Source organism: Scomber japonicus, chromosome 2 (genome assembly GCF_027409825.1).
Source record: "Scomber japonicus isolate fScoJap1 chromosome 2, fScoJap1.pri, whole genome shotgun sequence".
Classification (NCBI taxonomy): Eukaryota; Metazoa; Chordata; class Actinopteri; order Scombriformes; family Scombridae; genus Scomber; species Scomber japonicus.
Window position 1 is genome coordinate 908,652 of NC_070579.1, and position 13,290 is coordinate 921,941.

Genomic DNA, 13,290 nt, shown 5'->3' on the forward strand with positions numbered 1-13,290 from the left:
CCAGCCACCAGCCACCAGCAAACCTTTGGGATGCTTCAGGCCGACTGGACCAAATATGGACTCAGATAGATAGATGGATAGATACTCTCTGGGTGTGGAGGGAAGGAAAGAAGGTAGGAGGGAGGGAGGAAAGAAGGAGAGAAGAAGAAAGAGAGGAAGGTAGGGGGGAGGAAGGACAGAAGGAAGGAAGAATGAGAGAAGAAGGAAAGAAAGAAAGGAGAGAGGAAGCACAGAGGGAAGGAAGGAAGGAAGGAAGGAACAGTCAAAACAGACGGGTCACTTTGACCTGGGAGGACGACGGAGGAAGGTTAAAGGGGGTTTTTGGTTGTTGCTGCTCCTGTAGGAATGTTGGGTCTCTTTAAAGGGTCCAGTCTAGACCTGGTGACCTGGACCAGCACACGGAGACAGAAGGCTGGTTGGTGAGGAGCCTGCTTGTCCTGTAACTCATCCATAACCTCACAGAATACAGCAAACCTTTGGGATGCTTCAGGCCTACTGGACCAAATATGGACTCTGTTAGATAGATAGATAGATAGATAGATAGATAGATAGATAGATAGATAGATAGATAGATAGATAGATAGATAGATAGATAGATAGGTGGGCAGATAGATAGATAGATAGATGGATAGATACTCTCTGGGTGTGGAGGGAAGGAAAGAAGGATAGAGCACTGGACACAACTCAGTTTATTCACAGTCTGGTGGGTCAGGACCAAATATGGACTCTTATAGATGGATGGATGGATAGATAGATGGATAGATGGATAGATGGATGGATAGATAGGTAGATGGGTAGATGGATGGATGATACTGTCTGGGTGTGGAGGACTGGCACCATCAGTACAGACCTGAGAGAGGCTCATCTTTAGTAATGGCTTTAATTTAAGAAGAAAAATAACCCCCCCCCCCCCCCCAAACAGTTTGTTACAGACGCTGCTCATCCTCACAGGACGAAGGGAATAAGAGCTTTCCTGGAGCGAGGGTAGTCCTCAAACCTCTGCTGGTAGTCTCTGCAGGACAGAGCAGAAGGAAACACAGAGTTCATGTGAAGGTTACTGTCGCTAACCCAAACATCAAGTACTAAACCTGCGTGGAATCAGATTATAAAGCTAGTAATCAGATTAATAATCAGATTACATACCTGTGGTGCTGGCAGGCTCTGGGCCCGATGGAGCAGGCAGTGAAGAAGGCGAAGGCGAAGGCGGGTAAGGACCACACAGCTACAGCGTAACCGAACCACTCCACGATCTCTCCCAGGTAGTTCGCACCGGACACAAACTCAAACATTCCTCCTGAGAAATAAAAAAGCACCCAGAATGAAGCTTGGAGGCTGCTGACGGTTGACCAATAGAAGCAAATCAGAGTATTAAGGAGCTTTTCCTCTCTACAGTTCTAGCTCTACTCGGCTCGGTTTGGTACCAGGAACCTTTTCCATTACTATAGTTCCTCCTCAACGTGAGCGGGGTCGTCATAGCAACGCTACGTTGACCAATGGAGGACATGGAGGCGATGGTGTACTTGCTGCTGTATGTGTCTTTCTGTCTCACACAAAGCAAGAGAAGAGAAACCAATCTCTGTAACGCTATCCCTGATGGAGCAGCAGGTACCAGGTACTATCCCTGATGGAGCAGCAGGTACCAGGTACTATCCCTGATGGAGGAGCAGCAGGTACCAGGTACTATCCCTGATGGAGGAGCAGGTACCAGGTACTATCCCTGATGGAGCAGCAGGTACCAGGTACTATCCCTGATGGAGGAGCAGGTACCAGGTACTATCCCTGATGGAGCAGCAGGTACCAGGTACTATCCCTGATGGAGCAGCAGGTACCAGGTACTATCCCTGATGGAGGAGCAGCAGGTACCAGGTACTATCCCTGATGGAGCAGCAGGTACCAGGTACTATCCCTGATGGAGCAGCAGGTACCAGGTACTATCCCTGATGGAGGAGCAGCAGGTACCAGGTACTATCCCTGATGGAGGAGCAGCAGGTACCAGGTACTATCCCTGATGGAGCAGCAGGTACCAGGTACTATCCCTGATGGAGCAGCAGCAGGTACCAGGTACTATCCCTGATGGAGCAGCAGGTACCAGGTACTATCCCTGATGGAGGAGCAGCAGGTACCAGGTACTATCCCTGATGGAGGAGCAGCAGGTACTATCCCTGATGGAGCAGCAGGTACCAGGTACTATCCCTGATGGAGGAGCATGTACCAGGTACTATCCCTGATGGAGGAGCAGGTACCAGGTACTATCCCTGATGGAGCAGCAGGTACTATCCCTGATGGAGGAGCAGCAGGTACCAGGTACTATCCCTGATGGAGGAGCAGGTACCAGGTACTATCCCTGATGGAGGAGCAGGTACCAGGTACTATCCCTGATGGAGGAGCAGCAGGTACTATCCCTGATGGAGCAGCAGCAGGTACCAGGTACTATCCCTGATGGAGGAGCAGGTACCAGGTACTATCCCTGATGGAGGAGCAGGTACCAGGTACTATCCCTGATGGAGCAGCAGCAGGTACCAGGTACTATCCCTGATGGAGCAGCAGCAGGTACCAGGTACTATCCCTGATGGAGCAGCAGCAGGTACCAGGTACTATCCCTGATGGAGGAGCAGGTACCAGGTACTATCCCTGATGGAGCAGCAGGTACCAGGTACTATCCCTGATGGAGGAGCAGGGACCAGGTACTATCCCTGATGGAGGAGCAGGTACCAGGTACTATCCCTGATGGAGGAGCAGCAGGTACCAGGTACTATCCCTGATGGAGGAGCAGGTACCGGGTACTATCCCTGATGGAGCAGCAGGTACCAGGTACTATCCCTGATGGAGGAGCAGCAGGTACCAGGTACTATCCCTGATGGAGGAGCAGGTACCAGGTACTATCCCTGATGGAGCAGCAGGTACCAGGTACTATCCCTGATGGAGGAGCAGGTACCAGGTACTATCCCTGATGGAGGAGCAGCAGGTACCAGGTACTATCCCTGATGGAGGAGCAGCAGGTACCAGGTACTATCCCTGATGGAGCAGCAGGTACCAGGTACTATCCCTGATGGAGGAGCAGGTACCAGGTACTATCCCTGATGGAGGAGCAGCAGGTACCAGGTACTATCCCTGATGGAGGAGCAGGTACCAGGTACTATCCCTGATGGAGCAGCAGGTACCAGGTACTATCCCTGATGGAGGAGCAGGTACCAGGTACTATCCCTGATGGAGCAGCAGGTACCAGGTACTATCCCTGATGGAGCAGCAGGTACCAGGTACTATCCCTGATGGAGCAGCAGGTACCAGGTACTATCCCTGATGGAGGAGCAGGTACCAGGTACTATCCCTGATGGAGCAGCAGGTACCAGGTACTATCCCTGATGGAGGAGCAGGTACCAGGTACTATCCCTGATGGAGGAGCAGCAGGTACCAGGTACTATCCCTGATGGAGGAGCAGCAGGTACCAGGTACTATCCCTGATGGAGGAGCAGGTACCAGGTACTATCCCTGATGGAGGAGCAGCAGGTACCAGGTACTATCCCTGATGGAGGAGCAGGTACCAGGTACTATCCCTGATGGAGGAGCAGGTACCAGGTACTATCCCTGATGGAGGAGCAGGTACCAGGTACTATCCCTGATGGAGCAGCAGCAGGTACCAGGTACTATCCCTGATGGAGGAGCAGGTACCAGGTACTATCCCTGATGGAGGAGCAGCAGGTACCAGGTACTATCCCTGATGGAGGAGCAGGTACCAGGTACTATCCCTGATGGAGGAGCAGGTACCAGGTACTATCCCTGATGGAGCAGCAGGTACCAGGTACTATCCCTGATGGAGCAGCAGGTACCAGGTACTAACCCTGATGGAGCAGCAGGTACCAGGTACTATCCCTGATGGAGCAGCAGGTACCAGGTACTATCCCTGATGGAGGAGCAGCAGGTACCAGGTACTATCCCTGATGGAGCAGCAGGTACCAGGTACTAGTCGAGCTAGAACTGTTTAGTGGAAAAGCTCCATGAGTTGTTGGATGCCAGACTCTGCTGGGTTGATCCGGGTCTGGAGTACCGTAAGGAATCCTGTAGACGATCTCTCCAGGTCTCCTCAGGTTGCGCAGGATGTGATCACTGTGGACGTTGATGATCAAACCAGCCACGAAGAGAAGAAACCCTGAAACCAGAGACACGATAGACTCAGAGAACATCATACAGCTTCACACAGAGCAGAGCAGAGCAGCTTCACACAGAGCAGAGCAGAGCAGAGCAGAGCAGCTTCACACAGAGCAGAGCAGCTTCACACAGAGCAGAGCAGAGCAGAACAGTTTCACACAGAGCAGAGCAGAGCAGCTTCACACAGAGCAGAGCAGAGCAGCTTCACACAGAGCAGAGCAGAGCAGCTTCACACAGAGCAGAGCAGAGCAGAACAGTTTCACACAGAGCAGAGCAGAGCAGCTTCACACAGAGCAGAGCAGAGCAGCTTCACACAGAGCAGAGCAGAGCAGCTTCACACAGAGCAGAGCAGAGCAGCTTCACACAGAGCAGAGCAGAGCAGAGCAGCTTCACACAGAGCAGAGCAGCTTCACACAGAGCAGAGCAGAGCAGAGCAGCTTCACACAGAGCAGAGCAGCTTCACACAGAGCAGAGCAGAGCAGAACAGTTTCACACAGAGCAGAGCAGAGCAGCTTCACACAGAGCAGAGCAGAGCAGCTTCACACAGAGCAGAGCAGAGCAGCTTCACACAGAGCAGAGCAGAGCAGCTTCACACAGAGCAGAGCAGAGCAGAGCAGCTTCACACAGAGCAGAGCAGAGCAGCTTCACACAGAGCAGAGCAGAGCAGCTTCACACAGAGCAGAGCAGAGCAGCTTCACACAGAGCAGAGCAGAGCAGAGCAGAGCAGCTTCATACAGAGCAGAGCAGCTTCACACAGAGCAGAGCAGAGCAGAGCAGCTTCACACAGAGCAGAGCAGAGCAGAATCTGATTTCTGAGTCATTAAACTAAGAGTTGAATCAGTGCATCAGTATCTAACCCTGCATGACTCAGGCCTGACTCAGAGGAACCAGCTTCAGAGAGCCTTGTGTTAACTCATCAGCTGTTTAGTTTAGTTTAGTTTAGTTTAGTTTAGTTTAGTTGGATCCCCATTAGCTGTTACCCAGGCAACAGCTGCTCTTCCTGGGGTCCATGTAGAGTGCCCCCCCCCCCACCCTTTAAAACAGTGACTTCAAACTTTGTACAATTCCATTAAAACCAGCTCAGTTTACATCATTGAAACAACACACAATCAAAGCAATGATACATATTAAATATTTTGCTGGCCTCCACCCAGCCTCCACCCGGCCTCCACCTAGCCTCCATCCAGCCTCCACCTGGCCTCCACCCGGCCTCCACCCGGCCTCCACCCGGCCTCCACCTAGCCTCCACCCATCCTCCACCAGCCTCCATCCAGCCTCCACCCGGCCTCTACCCGGCCCTAACACACACTGAGCATGTTTTATGTTTCTTCAGCTGCACGTATTGCATCACATGCATTGATGGAGTCATGGGTGTGGTTTCACTTGGCAGGCGGCGGGAGATTTGGACAAAGGGAGTTAAATAGAGCTCTGATATTTTCTGTTGACCGTCACCTTCATCATCATCATCATCATCATCATCACCATCACCATCATCACTTTAGTCTCACAGTCGGATCACATCAGGACTTCAGTATGATTTTGTGGACGTGTCAGATAAGAGCCGACTAAGTCTCTCAGCGGCCTTTCAGAAAATGGCCAGCGAGGGACGGGGGGGGACGGGGGGGGGGGGGGCGGGGGGGGGGGCGGAGGGACAGCTGGCCTTAGTGTGAGTACGCCCTGAGAGTTTATGATGGAAAACATTGGCTCGTTAAAGGTTCCCTTAAATATCTGCAGCGAAGCCACAAACAACACATACTGAAGATGATTCACAGTAATTTACATTCTTCTAACAGACTTCCTCCTTCACTCACTAAACATCCAGAGACCTCATAAACACTTTCAGCTCACTATGGTCCCGTTAGACCACAGACTAACACCAGAAACACACATCACACTACATCAGGAATACGCCCTTATATCAGTAAAGATCCAACACTGGCTGGAGCCATTCCACCTTAAAACATCTTCTGGTTTAAAGATGGTTCGTGTTCGTCCATTAAACACTTCCTTCCACACACACACACACACAAACACACACACACACACACACACACACACACACACACACAAACAATGTTGGAATCAAGCAGAAATTTTATCTGCTTTACCAAAAAAAAGCAAATCTGAATGAAGGCAGTCGAGGCTCCAAACTTCTTCTTCTGCTGTCAAAACAAATTCAACATCTTTATAAAAGCCCTCATGAGGACAGTAGAACCGTAACCTCAGTATGTGAACCTTTGCTCTCAATAACTGTGAGATCATATTTCATAGATTCTGGGAATGGTTTTTGAGCTGGAGGTTTTTGTTCTGTTCCTCAGAGCTTCAGTAGAGGACTTTAACTCAGCTATTACAAAATGTTCTTCTGTAACCAACAGAAACCTACAACGAACCCATCACTAACCCATCACTAACCCATCACTAACCATCACTAACACATCACTAACCATCACTAACCATCACTAACACATCACTAACCCATCACTAACCCATCACTAACCCATCACTAACCATCACTAACCATCACTAACACATCACTAACCATCACTAACCATCACTAACACATCACTAACCCATCACTAACCCATCACTAACCCATCACTAACCATCACTAACACATCACTAACCCATCACTAACCCATCACTAACCATCACTAACCATCACTAACCCATCACTAACCCATCACTAACCATCACTAACCATCACTAACCATCATTAACCATCACTAACCCATCACTAACCATCACTAACCATCACTAACCATCACTAACCCATCACTAACACATCACTAACCCATCACTAACCATCACTAACCATCATTAACCATCACTAACCCTCACTAACCCATCACTAACCCATCACTAACCATCACTAACCCATCACTAACCATCACTAATCATCACTAACCATCACTAACACATCACTAACCCTCACTAACCATCACTAACCATCACTAACCCATCACTAACCCATCACTAACCATCACTAACCATCACTAACCATCACTAACCATCACTAACCATCATTAACCATCACTAACCCATCACTAACCATCACTAACCATCACTAACCATCACTAACCCATCACTAACACATCACTAACCCATCACTAACCATCACTAACCATCATTAACCATCACTAACCCATCACTAACCATCACTAACCCATCACTAACCCATCACTAACCATCACTAACCCATCACTAACCATCACTAATCATCACTAACCATCACTAACCCATCACTAACCATCACTAACCCATCACTAACCCATCACTAACCATCACTAACCCATCACTAACACGCACACAGTAGCAGCAACTCTATAGAAACTGTGATGAGCAAACACAAAGCAGCTTCCTCACAATGAACAGATCAGTGTGTCAGCTGACCGTCTGCTGATGAACGTTTAAACAGACAATGACTGTTTAAAGTTCATAAAGTAAGAATAAATATGTGTTCTGAGTTTGACATACCACAGAAAAGTGTGTTGTTAACCACCCTGCCAAATTTGAATGGTTAAAAAAATCGCCAAATATATGAAATTAGGCTTCAAAGTTGTGTAAAAATCAGCCTCTTTCTCTGCTCCCAAACGCTGTGGGCGTGGCCTCCGAGTCCGCTGAAACCCCGCCCCCTACCAAGTGTCACCTGTCAATCAAAGTCACCACCTCTACCAGAAACATGGACGCTACATCTGAGAGCTGCTGCTAGCTTAGCTGCTAACTCGCCGGCTAACTCAGCTGCTAACTCGCCGGCTAACTGTAGACTGTAGTAGTAGTAGTGCTAACTGTAGACTGTAGTAGTAGTAGTGCTAACTCAGCTGCTAGCTTGTCGGCTAGCTCAGCTAACTGGCTAACTGTAGACTGTAGTAGTAGTAGTGCTAACTCAGCTAACTGGCTAACTGTAGACTGTAGTAGTAGTAGTGCTAACTCAGCTAACTGGCTAACTGTAGACTGTAGTAGTAGTAGTGTGTGCTGAATGTATTTCTACCTCTACAGCAGCAGGGGCGGGTTTATGCTAATCCTAGCTCCACTATTCAAATCTAAATGGTTGAAATGCTTTTTACACCTTTTATAGAAATACATTTATGACCTATTTAATGTGTTTAGTAATGTAATAAATGTCTGAATTCACTTTACACGGTCTTTAAACACAATGAAACATTATATAAACCTCTTGAGAGAGCACATAGCTCACTGCTGACAGGTTTCCAAACTCTAAATTTCCTGTGATTGTTCTTCGGTGCGGTGGTCTCAGACTTTATGTCGGGAAAAAGAAACATCTGGTCTTCGGTTTTGTCTAATTTGAAACCAATTTCCAAACTCCCTTTTTACTTCCAAGATTTTAGACAAAGTGTTTTTTACCAACTCCACGACTTTTTAAAAAGAGCCGATGTTTGAATAGTTTCATCTGGTTTAAAGCTTCTCCACTGAAACCTAAAACTGTGAAGCTTTGAGTTGGTATAGAGCAGGGGTGTCAAACATGAGGTCCGCGGGCCAGAACCGGCCCTCTGAGGGGAACAATCCGGCCCACTTTCCTTCCTGTGTTCTTTTCCTTCCTTCCATCTGTCATTCCTACCGTCCTTCCTTCCTTCCTTTCTCAGTTCCTTCTTTCCTTCCTCCCTTCCATCTGTTGTTCCTCCCTTTCTTATGTTCTTCATTCCTTCCTTCCTTCCATCTGTCCTTCCTTCCTTCCTTCTGTCCTTCATATGTCCTTCCTACCTTCCTTTTTTCCTTTCTTCCTTCCTTCCTTCCTCCCTTCCATCTGTTGTTCCTCCCTTTCTTATGTTCTTCCTTCCTTCCTTCCTTCCTTCCTTCCATCTGTCCTTCCTTCCTTCTGTCCTTCATCTGTCCTTCCTACCTTCCTTTTTTCCTTTCTTCCTTCCTTCCTTCCTCCCTTCCATCTGTTGTTCCTCCCTTTCTTATGTTCTTCCTTCCTTCCTTCCTTCCTTCCTTCCATCTGTCCTTCCTTCCTTCTGTCCTTCATCTGTCCTTCCTACCTTCCTTTTTTCCTTTCTTCCTTCCTTCACTGTCTGTCTTTCCTACCTTTCTTTCCTCCTTCCTTCTGCCTGTCTTTCCTTCCTTCCCTTCTTATTTCCTTCCCTCCTTCCATCTTTTTAATGACTCCTCTGGTTTAACTCCTCGTACCTCTCGGTTGGATTCTTCCTGTGCTCATGCTCCGGTTCTCCTCCACAGTGTCTATGCTGGAAAGTTTCACACACAGGTTATGACTGACCTGCAGCCCTCCATGCGTCCATCAGCCGCCCGTCGTCATGGCGACCACAGTGCAGCAGGCTGTGACTCTGCAGGAAGCCGTTCATGGAGCAGAAGACGGCGGCGTAGACGACGAGCAGCAGCGGGACGGGACGGCCTCGGGTCAGGAAGGCGTAGATGAAACTCCTGAGGAACACACACATCAGTCAAATGGTCGCCACGGTAACCACGGTAACTACGGCTACCACGGTAACCACAGCAACAACCAAACTCTCTCTGTAAGAATAATATAAATATGAGTAATGATTAAATAATAAGCAGCATGTTTGAGCATTTTGTACGGTGGCCTGGAGGTCCAAACCAAGATTACAACATGTGAGACACTTTAACAAATATCAACCATCAACCAGGAAGGGAATGTACCGACTCCGGGGTTGAACAGGAAGTGATAACGGGGAGCAGCCAATACGAGCTGCTGTTGTCGTCTGTAGAGTTCATGGTGAGCTGAGATGGACGGAGACCGAGTGAGGAGCATCAGGACATGTAACGTCTACTGATCATTCATTCACTTCTCCTTCATGAAGTAAATAAACCTTTTCAATACAAGACATCCTGGACTCCTGTCTGCTCTCTCCATTGATGTCTGGGCTGCAAAATTACAATCACTATCAACACGGACCACTGCTCTGAGGGGTCCAGCCACATGTATGGCTCATCCACCAACAACCAGAGGATTGAGTCCTGATGGTCCAGATTCAGAAAAGGAAGGTAAGTAGCCATCATGAAGTCATTTAATTATGTGTAACCATTGATTTCTATAGGGCTCAGGTCTGGATGGAGCTGTTTGCAGACCTTAAAGATGCTGCACTCTTCAACGGGAGTCATGAGCATCAGCGTCTACTGAGGTACTGCTTCGGGGATGTTGTTCAGAAGGACTTAGGCCAAGTCCACACGTACATAAACCATCTTTTCCCCCTCTGTTTTCTCCGGCATTGTTCCAAAAATATTTGCGTCCAAACGGATCCATCTCAACACGACTCAACACACTACTTCATATTCCAGCCTATAGGCGGCGCTGTTTCAGTTTCAGAAATTCACCAAAAACGGAGAGGAAGAGGAAGAGGAAGAGGCGGAGCATGCACATAAAGCTTGCGCGCTGTTTACAAATCGGCAGTAGAAGAAACCAAACTCAAGGAGAAGAAGAAGACGAGGGCTCGAGGGGTGTGGCGATGACATCATCAAAACGCAAGTATGCGTCTTCACCCTGGGACCAGGTTTCAGAAAGCTTCGTTTCCACCCTGGGACCAGGTTTCAGAAAGCTTCATTTCCACCCTGCGTTTAAACCAGAAAGCGTCTCCGTGTGGACGATGGACTCTCAGATGAGTGTGTGTGGATCAGTCACAGGATTCGGCCCTCATGTCCAGGAGGAGCCCAGTGAGCTGTACTACTTACTACTACTCACCACACAGGTAATACTTTGATTGGTGTTTGTATTAGTTTTCCTTCTATCTCAAATGTAAGTACATGTCATTATGTCTTCTGTTGAGGTAGGTAGGTCTGGTTCCAGGTAGGTCTGGTTCCAGGTAGGTCTGGTTCCAGGTAGGTCTGGTTCCAGGTAGGTCTGGTTCCAGAGACGGAGGATTTAAACCTGAACTTGCTGAACTGGATGTCTTTCCTCAGGCTCAACTGACTAGAGAGTCGTGTGGAGACACAAACACGGCAGCCTGAAACTGAACTGAGTCTGAAACTAAGAGAAACCGCTCAGCTGTGAAGAGACCAGAGCTTTACTGTCGTGGTGGAACATGTAAACCAGGGGTGTCAAACATGAGGCCCGTGGGCCAGAACCGGCCCACTTTCCTTCCTTCCTTCCTTCCTTCCTTCCATCTGTTGTTCCTTCCTTCCTTCTATACTCCCTCTCTTTCTTTCTTTCTTTCTTTTTTCCTTATTTCCTTCCTTTGTTCCTTCCATCTTTCCTTCCTGTCTTCTTTTCCTCCCTCCCTCCCTCCCTTAATTCCTTCTGTACTTCCTCCTTTTCTTTCTTTCTTTCTTTCTTTTTCCTTATTTCCTTCCTTTCTTCCTTCCATCTGTCCTTCCCACTTCTTCCTTTCTTATATACAGTCTATGGTCCTTCCTTCTGTCCTTCCTCCCTTTCTTTCTTTTTTCCTTTGTTCCTTCCATCTTTCCTTCCTGTCTTCTTTTCCTCCCTCCCCCCCTTCCTTACTTCCATCTGTCCTTCCTTCCATCTGTCCTTCCCACTTCTTCCTTTCTCATATACAGTCTATGGTCCTTCCTTCTGTCCTTCCTTCCTCCCTTTCTTTCTTTTTTCCTTCTTTTCTTCTCTCGTTCCCTCCATCTTTTTAATGATCCAGCCCACATGAGATCATATTGGGCTGTCTGTGGCCCTTGAATGAAGATGAGTTTGACTCCTCTGGTTTACACAAAGAGTCTGACTTTGTAACACAGCTTCATTATTTCAAAGTGGAAAATAAATGAAGAAAGAAATCGAGTAAAATAAGAAGTAGTTAGTCTGGTATGAAGATGTTTGATGTTTGATGGTTGATGTTCTTCTACAGTCTGCTTCAGGTGAACTTTTCCTCTCTGATCGGCTGATATCTGAACATCAGTGTTCGGCTTCATGCTGCTTTCAGACTCAGTGAGCCGTTTCAGTGTGGAGCTCGGCAGGAGCGCTTGATTTGGCTGTAACTGTGGCAACCGGGTGGAGATAAGAGATAAGCTTCCTGAATTTGCATCAGTCAGAGGAACCAAACCACTACTTTTCATCATAGGATTGTGTTTTTTAGATCTTATCCTCCACTGCTGCCTGTTTCTGGGTTAAAGAGTCTTCTGGGTTAAAGAGTCTTCTGAGTTAAAGAGTCTTCTGAGTTAAAGAGTCTTCTGGGTTAAAGAGTCTTCTGGGTTAAAGAGTCTTCTGAGTTAAAGAGTCTTCTAGGTTAAAGAGTCTTCTGAGTTAAAGAGTCTTCTGGGTTAAAGAGTCTTCTGAGTTAAAGAGTCTTCTGGGTTAAAGAGTCTTCTGAGTTAAAGAGTCTTCTGAGTTAAAGAGTCTTCTGGGTTCAAGAGTCTTCTGGGTTAAAGAGTCTTCTGGGTTAAAGAGTCTTCTGGGTTAAAGAGTCTTCTGAGTTAAAGAGTCTTCTGAGTTAAAGAGTCTTCTGAGTTAAAGAGTCTTCTGGGTTAAAGAGTCTTCTGAGTTAAAGAGTCTTCTGGGTTAAAGAGTCTTCTGAGTTAAAGAGTCTTCTTAGTTAAAGAGTCTTCTGGGTTAAAGAGTCTTCTGGGTTAAAGAGTCTTCTGAGTTAAAGAGTCTTCTGAGTTAAAGAGTCTTCTGGGTTAAAGAGTCTTCTGAGTTAAAGAGTCTTCTGAGTTAAAGAGTCTTCTGGGTTCAAGAGTCTTCTGGGTTAAAGAGTCTTCTGGGTTAAAGAGTCTTCTGGGTTAAAGAGTCTTCTGAGTTAAAGAGTCTTCTGAGTTAAAGAGTCTTCTGGGTTAAAGAGTCTTCTGAGTTAAAGAGTCTTCTGGGTTAAAGAGTCTTCTGAGTTAAAGAGTCTTCTTAGTTAAAGAGTCTTCTGGGTTAAAGAGTCTTCTGGGTTAAAGAGTCTTCTGGGTTAAAGAGTCTTCTGAGTTAAAGAGTCTTCTGAGTTAAAGAGTCTTCTGGGTTAAAGAGTCTTCTGAGTTAAAGAGTCTTCTAGGTTAAAGAGTCTTCTGAGTTAAAGAGTCTTCTGGGTTAAAGAGTCTTCTGAGTTAAAGAGTCTTCTGGGTTAAAGAGTCTTCTGAGTTAAAGAGTCTTCTGAGTTAAAGAGTCTTCTGGGTTCAAGAGTCTTCTGGGTTAAAGAGTCTTCTGGGTTAAAGAGTCTTCTGGGTTAAAGAGTCTTCTGAGTTAAAGAGTCTTCTGAGTTAAAGAGTCTTCTGAGTTAAAGAGTCTTC

General features: G+C 47.2%; 2 protein-coding genes across 2 annotated transcripts in view; one reads left to right on the top strand and one right to left on the bottom strand.

Annotated features, from left to right (window-relative positions):
- LOC128377823 (NACHT, LRR and PYD domains-containing protein 12-like) overlaps nt 1-13,290 on the top strand; it is a 419,396-nt gene that overhangs the window by 131,126 nt on the left and 274,980 nt on the right. The window lies entirely within an intron of this gene.
- Nucleotides 946-13,290, bottom strand: part of LOC128378393 (3-oxo-5-alpha-steroid 4-dehydrogenase 2-like) — a 14,729-nt gene continuing 2,384 nt past the window's right edge. The window contains exons 2-5 of the mRNA XM_053337898.1: nt 9,387-9,543; nt 4,046-4,169; nt 1,144-1,294; nt 946-1,012 (exon numbers count right to left, since the gene is read on the bottom strand). Of these exons, the coding sequence (XP_053193873.1) occupies nt 946-1,012; nt 1,144-1,294; nt 4,046-4,169; nt 9,387-9,543 (499 nt within the window). The remainder of the gene's footprint in view (nt 1,013-1,143; nt 1,295-4,045; nt 4,170-9,386; nt 9,544-13,290) is intronic.